This window comes from Ursus maritimus, unplaced genomic scaffold (assembly GCF_017311325.1).
Source record: "Ursus maritimus isolate PB19 unplaced genomic scaffold, ASM1731132v1 scaffold_31, whole genome shotgun sequence".
NCBI classification, from domain to species: Eukaryota; Metazoa; Chordata; class Mammalia; order Carnivora; family Ursidae; genus Ursus; species Ursus maritimus.
The window spans coordinates 29954565-29963375 of NW_024425675.1; the positions used below are offsets into that span (position 1 = coordinate 29954565).

The 8811-nt window shown below is 57.7% G+C and overlaps 1 protein-coding gene across 2 annotated transcripts in view; it reads right to left on the reverse strand.

The window, feature by feature from the left end:
- Positions 1–8811, reverse strand: part of LOC103673987 (phosphofructokinase, platelet) — a 54324-nt gene that overhangs the window by 17547 nt on the left and 27966 nt on the right. Inside the window, exons 1-7 of one of the 2 annotated variants that reach the window (XM_040645469.1) lie at positions 8484–8688; positions 7414–7579; positions 6326–6370; positions 6027–6135; positions 3158–3253; positions 1807–1899; positions 1159–1284 (exon numbers count right to left, since the gene is read on the reverse strand). In XM_040645469.1, the coding sequence (XP_040501403.1) occupies positions 1159–1284; positions 1807–1899; positions 3158–3253; positions 6027–6135; positions 6326–6370; positions 7414–7526 (582 nt within the window). In that variant the 5' untranslated portion in view covers positions 7527–7579; positions 8484–8688. Of the gene's footprint in view, positions 1–1158; positions 1285–1806; positions 1900–3157; positions 3254–6026; positions 6136–6325; positions 6371–7413; positions 7580–8483; positions 8689–8811 lie in introns of those variants that run through there. The other variant, XM_040645468.1, reaches the window with a different exon arrangement.

The following is an 8811-nucleotide window of genomic DNA, read 5'->3' on the forward strand; positions in this document are numbered from 1 at the left end:
CTGTCCGCTCGCCCCTCTCGCGCCGACCTGGCAGCCCAGGTCAGCGAGTCACCTGCCACTGCCGGCTACAAGGGACACGCCCGGGCCTGCCCAGCTCAGGCGGCTTGGTAAAGACGGATGGGGGGGGCAGCAATGCCGGAGGGAGATGCTGAAATCTCCAGGACAGCAAAGCCAGAGCGAAACCAGGCTCCCAGACAACCTTCTGAGCAACTCCTAATTTGATTCTGGCGAGGAAGAAGCACGACAGAACGGCCTCTCAAGGGACAGGGTCACAGGAGGTAGGGCAGCGGTGGGGGGGGGGATGCGGGGGAAGCGCTCACGCCTGCCTCCGCCCCTCTCAACGTAAGGATCTCGGGCAAGTTACTCCCCTTCTGAACTTCAACTCCCTCAACTGTGCGCTAAGAGATAGACCCCGACCTCCACTGTCACCGTGGTGAAAGGAACGTGCCAGGCTCTTGACAGACAGCGGGTGCACGCACGCGCTCGCACGCACCTGCGGCTGCACGCGCTCGCACGCACATGCGTGCAATTTACCCCCAGAGGCTTCTGGAAAGTGTGTTTCTATGGCTACTTTCAGTAAGTTCCTGGACGTAATTACGTAATCACCTAAGTCACACGATACATTCACTCAGAACTGCCGGAAACGCCAAGGGAAAGGACGGTCACGGATAGGGTTTTGCAGAGTAAAGACAGGGACAACGTCTAATGCAGCTCACGGCCACCTCCTCAGCTGGCCAAGGACCTAGAAAACCATAACCCGTTTCTCTACGTCCGGGGCACCTCCTCCCGCGGCCTGAAGGAGGCCAGGGCACGTCAGGATGTCTCCGGCATTAGCTGCTCCATGGCCACATCTCCGATTGGAAGGTCCTTAGCGGACAGGCGGGCAGGAGCAGCTGAAATCGGAGAGCTTCAGCCTCAACCCCCTGCCCCTGGGACTCCCCCAGAGTCCCCACAGACCTGTGTTCCTACGCGTCGTCCTCGTCTGCACGCATTCCCTCCTGACAGACTGACCTCACCTTAGTGGAGGCTACGCTACGTGCCAGGGACCCGCGACCTCAGAGCCTCCTGCCTCCCCGCGGGTAGCAGCTCGTGCCCGGGGGACGCTCACTGAAGCCCATGTTGGACTGATCCGCGAGCGTGTGGATGCCCGGAACTCACCATATGTACGCACTCCACCAGCGGCAGGCGCACGGCCTGGTTCCCGCTCAGCGACACCACGCAGGCCGGGGTCTCCGGGGTGGCCTGGAGAAGGGCAACCACGGCCTCCACCCCCATGCGACTGGCCTGGAAATGACCCATCACGAAGGTCAAAGACAAGGTCAAAGGCCAAGGCAGCATGCCCTCCCATCCTCCGCGCCACAGAGGCACCACCAGGGTGCCCCCAGCAGACACATCCGTGAGCCAACCTGCCTTCCATCCTCCTGGACTGGGTGTTACTTTTAACCCGCCTCCAACAAGAAGGTTTGGACCCCACTAGGAAGTGGCTGGTGCGGGGGAGTGAAGGGAAAGGTCAGAGGCGCAGAGAGCACCCCAGACCAACACCCACGAATGCAGACTGGATCTCTGCTGACCCTGGGGCCTGTGTCTAGACACCTGCACGCAGGCTTTGTTCTCTGGAGTCCCCGTCATCCTCAAGCCCCAGGTTGGGGAATCTGTGTGACTGGGGACCAAGCCTGGTTAGCATGTCCAGGACAGGCCACCCACCCATGGCTCAGGCCAAGATGCTCCGAGCGGGACGGTCTTTGTGGCAAACCGTTCCTTCTCACTCCCAGGTGAAGGCACCTGACAATTTCCACCCTCACTTACCAAAATCCTGTCAAAGGCCGAAGGAGTCCCGCCTCTCTGCACGTGTCCAAGGATGGTCACCCGCGTGTCGTACCCCAGCTGTTTGACCACGAGCTGCAGGAAACACAGCATGTAACACAGGAGGTCACCTCGTACAGGGTGCTGGGGCCCCAGAGGTCTTTCTACTCTTGCTTCACACCGATGTGGAAAAAAATTCTAGTTTCTAAATTTAACTTCCTAAAAGGATGTTTAGTTTAATGGTGAGCTGAACTTTTTTTAAAAAAAGAATGCTTTTTATTATCCCATAAAATCTTCGTCTCTCCTACCTTGCAAATGAACACTAGTAACATGATTTTGAAAAAAGGACACGGCCCCCCTGATAGTGTACAGACGTGGAGACGTTTCCCTGAGTCACCCTACGCCGGCACAGCTCTATATGAAAGGCACGCCGTGGTCAACCGAGGCGCCCCCTTGGGCTGGGCCCCACGAGAGCGCCGCGGGCAGCTGGGCCAGGGCCCTGTCCTCACCGGACCTCAGCTCCTCCTAAGAACGACGGGGTGGGGGTTACGTGCAGCCTGCGGCCCCTCTCGCTCTGCTAGCACATGATTCGCTCTCAACTCTGCTTAAGTGGGAAAGAAAACCTTTGCCCGTGTGACTTCTATCCGTGCAGGCACAGCGCCTTCACAGACAGCTCCCCACACGCCGAGGTTCAGGTGCTCAGTGCGTCAGAGAAGGAAGAGAAGGCATGACGGAGAAACTACTTTGCAAAGCCAAGCTGATACCGTCCTTTGCTGTGATGGACAGCTTCAACCTGCCTATCTGTCAGTCTGTCTGTCTCCCCAGCATTCCGTCTGGAACGTGCGCAGTCACCTGCCCAACTGGACAGCCTGGCCCATCCCTCCCGCCCCCCAGGGCTGGTGGGACAAGCCAGCACCTTTGAGCGAGCGGCGCAGCAACAGGACCTCCTGGGTGGTCCCTCCACGGAGCCGGGCGTGGCACAGGTGCAAATGTAACAGGTGCTCTCATCTGCAAAAGCACCGAGGCTGCACCCCCCAGCACCCGAGCCTCGTCGCTGGCGGGGCAGCTGGCGCCTGGAGCTGGGACGCCCTGTCCCCACCCCGCTGCATCTCCCCAACTGTCAGGGCAGCTCTGGGGCCTCTGGGAATATTCCCGACAATGCGGCGGGAGCTGCAGGAGACTCATGCCGTTAAAGTCATGAGTCATTACGAAAACATCTTTAAGTATCAGGAAGAACAAAAAGTGTTTTCATGATAATAATACAATGTTCCAAACGCGAACCCTGCCAGCCCCGTTAAAATCTCCCATTTCCAGGCTGGCGCCCGAGGATAATTGCAAAATCTGACACACTCACCTCCTTGATTTGCTCAGAGGTAATAGGTTTATTTTGGGTATCTATGGCTCCCTCGGCCACAATGATGATATTCAGTCTTTTTTTCCGGGCACGGTTCTAGAGGAAACAGAAAATGAACACCCTCAAACACCTAAACCGTTTTAACAACAAACAAATCCAGGGCCCTTTGCCCCAGGTGAACTGGCCTCTTTCCAGGTAGAAATCGTCACCTAATTTCGCAAGCGGGGTTTCCGACCATCTGGGCAGGCAAAGGCACTCTGGGCGCATAGCTGGAGGAGGCAGGGGGTGGGAGGGACCTGTCACATCGCCCCAGACACCGGCCAGCAGCCAGGCAGACCCAGGCTGGGGCCCATGCTCCTTTGCCACTTGGGCCCAGAAGCAGTGAGCTCAGTGATGGGCCCCTGCAGCATGTCTATACTGCAAACCAGGCTTCCAATCTCCCCAGAAGCCAGAGCTTCCCACCACCCCACTGTGAGCCCATCCGTGAAGGCTGGCCGCTACCATCGGAGCTCAGAGCCCTAGGCCTGCGCAGGGGGCAGGAGGGGCGAGGAGGAGCGCAGAGGTCGGGCAGCCACACCTGCTCGGGACCAGCCGGGCTGGCACAGCGCCCACACCTGCCGTCCCCACAGGCTCACGGCGGTCGTCATCCAGCGACGCCCTGAAATCATTCTCTGCAAGTCTGTTCTCTACCCCATCCCAAGTCAAAGACCCTTCCGTGGGGGCTGTGGGGCTCAGTGTGGGCAGTGTCACGCAGGGCGTGTCACCCAGGGGGCGGTTCTGAGCAGGCTCGCCCATCCCCCCACAGGGCATCTCGGGCACACCTGCTGTTTGGTGCTGGGCTCTTTGCTTTTTAATAGATAGAAACGTGCTCGTCTTTGAAGAGCCCACTAGACAGAAGTATTTTCTAAAAGGTGTACAGAAGTGGCTACAGAGGGATCGTGACGTGTTCACGAACATGGGGTTGGCCACAGAGCCCCACGTCATCCATAAAACATATTCCAGAGGCTTACAGAACAGAAGAGTCATCTACACACGCACGGGAAGATAAGCCCTCGCGCCTGGACAGGTGTGCGGACGCCTCCCGCCGCCCCGCCTGGAGGCATTCATTCCCAGAGCGCTCGCGACAGCACAAGGGGCCAGCAGCAGTGCCCCGGGAACTCGGGACCTGGGAACGTGGGATCACCCTGTGGGTGGCAGAGCCGAGACCCAACCCTAGGACCTGTGAGGCCTCAGAGAGGCCTTCCCTCTTCACACCGAAATGCCTGGGGTTTGGGGCATGCTCTGAGGCTTGCTAACTAGGCCAACTTACCTGACCGGATATTTGGGGAAATTCTTACAGTGTCACATCCACGACCAATAAAAATTAATTACAGCTAGGATGAGATCAAGTGTTTCTGCACAAGGGAGTCCAAGCCATCTGCCTTACGTCCGCCGACACTTAATGTGGGGACCCCAATACGTTCTTTTTCTTGTCCTAGCTGACAGTTCATGACATCTGAAACCCAAGGAGGTTTGCAGACAAGACCACACAGCTACGGAAATAACAGTCAAATCCCAAACTCAGCACCTAAAAACCACATAGGGCCTGAGCCCGACCACCGTACCCCGACCTTCTGACAGCTGTGCACGGCCTCGGAGCAGGCGCCAGAACTTGGCCTGTGACCGCAATGCCCTGGACCAGGCCTGGGACTGTCAGGGGGGAGGAAGGAAGGACGGCCGGTGGAGACAGGCAGGGCCCCTGCGGGGATGCGACCACAGGTAACATCCCGCGGGATTGGTGATGTCCTCAGAGCCACACAGAAGTGCCAGTCTAAGACCAGTGCCACCCCTAATGTCACACAGCCAGCCATGAATCATCCCACAGGAGCTGGCCCGCATCCCCAGGTCGGAACTGAGAAACAAGGAATGGACCCATTACGTCCACAGCAATACTGGGACTTGGGGTGTTCCTGCATTCCGCAGTCTCCCGCAGCTGAGCCCCACCTTCCTGTGCGCACGATTGTTCCCAGCAGAGCTACGGCGGTCAGCAGCAGCTCCTCACGTCGTGTTAGGTCAGCAAAGCTCACTGGGCACGTTGCTCAGGATCCTTTCTTGGAACCTGTCACCTTGAAGGTGGTGGCAATATCTCACCGCACACGTGACCTGGCTGCGTGCAGAGCATATGTGCTTGCTGAATACAGCCATAACTAGCCTGTGCCATATGCTTACATTATGCACCTGCAAGACGGTGATGACGTGGCCGGGAAATGCACCCGGCGCCGGGATTTCTGTCCCAGGAGCTAAGCTCGTATGCCCTCCTCAGAAGCCTTCCCGCAGGGAAACGCGCCCTCCACTGATAATGCCGAGGGGGGGACACAGGCAGCCACAGACCACAGACAGAAGGAAAAGCCTGGTTCCGAGTACCTGGTCCACCATCACACCTGACGCACGCCCAGCGTGGCGGGGACTGCACAGCCCAGGAGGGGCTGCGACCTGAGCCACGCAGCGCTCTGCACAAATGCAATTTGGGGTCAAAACACGGGTCTGTTCACACTGGTGAGTGGAGACGGAACGGGAGACAGATTTCCTCCCCAACTCCGATTTCTCTTAACAGCCATCATCTCTACTTAAGACTTTAAGTCAAACTTCAGCTGCTGCTTTACGTGAAAAACAAAGTTTTGGGGGTTTTTCTCCGGCACCCTTTGCGACACGGGGGAGCAGCTGGACATACAAGTAGCCAGTATATGCAGACCCTACGTGACAAGCTCGAACTCCCTTTAGAACCACAGAGTTTCCACCTGCTTGTAACTGGGTCCAAACTGGGAAGCCCACAGGCTGCCACGCATGGCGGTCAGAACCCGGCCATCAAGGGGCACAGGACGCACGTTACCTCTGAGAGCTTGATGCACATATTCTCCTGCCAGCCTTCTTCTGGTGGGGATTCTGGAAGGAACACCCAGTCCGCTCCGCAGGCCAAGGCGCTCACCAGGGCGAGGTACCTATTTGGAAACAGCACCGATTCTGTAAGGCTCCGGCCGGGTACCCACAGCTCGGAGACGACCCTGGGCAGTCTGGACACGAACATGCAGCAGGAACCGCGGACTCCTGCCGGGGTGGGGGTGGGGGATTCTGCACCGTGGGGCACAGAGCTCTCGAAGGACCATCCAAGTTGTGTCTACACATACGTACCCACAGTGTCTCCCCATAACCTCGAGAACAAAGGTCCTCTGGTGGCTGGAAAAGAGACAAAGGAAAGACCCACTTACCATCCCTGGGAACAGCATGAAAAGCAAACAGGAAAGTACTTTTACCGCCAGGTTGTACAGAAAGCCTGCTTCATGATGATGGCAGGCACCTAAGCTTCCAAAAAGGGCCCGTTTTTACAAAAGTCTATGCCACTGCACTAGCATTTCGAGCTCTTACGAGCAAAGGGGCTTTGTTTGGGGTTACGCACTTTACAGCACGTGTTTGCTCGCCTACACACACTCCCACTCCCAGGACACCTCTGCGCTCCTGTCGAGGAGCAGGACGGGCTGCATCGCTCAGCACACATGGGACAGGGAGCCGGCCCGGGCTATGCCCTTCCAGGGAGCACGCCAGGTGCTAGGAACAACTGCTGGGCTCGTCCAAAGCCCACGGGGTCCTCGAGCACCAACTGAGCCAGAGGACAAGGGGCCACATCCAGTCCACTGTTCCTGCAGGACACCTTGCACAGGACCTCCCCTTATGATTATTTTGTCCCCTCCAGGAAACACTTTTTTCTTCTAAAATCAGGGGTAAGAGTAAACAATGGGAAGTAGTTTTCTTGCTCTGGTTTCTAACATTCAGTAACAAGACTGTATCAAAACACGGGTCTCGGGGGGCGCCTGGGTGGCACAGCAATTGAGCATCTGCCTTCGGCTCAGGGCGTGATCCCAGCGTTCTGGGTTCGAGCCCCACATCAGGCTCCTCTGCTATGAGCCTGCTTCTTCCTCTCCCACTTCCCCTGCTTGTGTTCCCTCTCTCGCTGGCTGTCTCTATCTCTGTTAAATAAATAAATAAATCTTTAAAAAAAAAACAACAAACAAACACGGGTCTCGGGAACCCTCTGGGGCCAGCACAGACGTCTATATGGCAACACAGAACACCCCTTTGAAGGAAATACCCAGAGCCGGCACTGAGGTCTACACCACAGCACAGAACACCCATCTGGGGAGCCTTCCGGGGCCGACACAGACGTCTACACCGCAGCACATCTACCCCAACGGCCCCTCCCCGGGCTCCCGTGCACCTGTTACCTCTGGGCAGTGGTCATGATGGCGTCAACGACCTCGATTATCCTGTGCAAGGCGGAGTCGGTGCCGATGGTCATGTCGGTCCCGCAGAAGTCGTTGTCGATGGAGCCCACCATGCCCACGACGTTGAGGTGCGCGTGCTGCTCCACCTGCTCCTCGTTGAGCTCGCCTGCGTGGGGAGCAAGCACGGCCGTGACCGGGAGCCGCGCCGACGCCACGGGCGCCGGGCTGCTGAGAAACAGGGCGCCCCGGGGTTCCAGACCGGCTTCCTGCATTGGTTTTGGTTTTTGAACCATGGACAGATGGAGGAGGGGGGCGAGGGGCCAGATGGGCGCATGGGGGCCTGACACTAACAGAAAGGGAAGGGTCTGGACCCGGCGGCCGGCGGGTCGCACCCGACCTCTCTTCGGCCATGGCCTCGGGCACGTGTGCCTCTGAGTGAGGACGTGGCCGCATCACAGAATTCGGTACTTAGGGACACTGGTTTCTCCATACGTGGGGCTGGTTGTTGGCAGGGACCTCAGCAAACACTGCACGGCTGGCAGATGTGCTAAATGGAATGAGGACAGGCAGGGACCCAGAACACAGGGGTTCCCGAGAATCCTGTCCCCCGCAGCCGGAGAAGTGGCACGGGAAGATCTGCCAGCAGAGCATTTGCTCCATGTGAACTCAAGTCTTGCAACAAGTGGACATTCAGGAGCCCGCGGCTGGAGCAGGAGGAACAGAGTGGTGGGTAAAGGGCAGCCCAGTGCGCCCTCCCTCCGCCCCCCAGTTCTCTTCTGCAAGGTGGGGACACACAGGAAACCTAGCTCATATGGCCTTCATGAGCACTGCCCGAAACTGTGCCGTGGGTGGGCAGTTCCTGGCACGGAGCAGGACCAGGAACACAGAGCTCATTGCTCTCAGAGGCACAGGGTCAAGTCCGCAGGTGGCGGACAGAAGAGTTGCGCCATCACCACCTAATGCCTCTCTACAGTCAGATGGGTGAAGGTCAAAGCTCTCTGCAGGGAACAGAAGTGCAACGGAGGGAACAGAAAACCCACTAGAGCAACACGCAGAGGGCAGGGGTATACCATTTTGGGCCAGCTCTTCCAGCAGCCCGCTCCACTCTTTCCTGAAGATATTGGCCCCTGTGAGACTTCCGTCCCCGCCGATCACACACAGGTTGGTGATGCCCCGCTGAACCAAGTTATGAGCAGCTTTCAGGCGACCTTCCCGAGTGCGGAAGGCTTTGCAACGAGCACTGCCAATAATGGTCCCTCCCTGGAAAACACATAAAATCACGTGTATTCATCTTCCTCCTGCAGGAGAGGAAGCAGCAGAGCTCAGCACGTGTGAATACCACTGTATACACACACGACTTGCAAAATCTAGGTTGCCCTCATGCAATCTTTTAAGTTG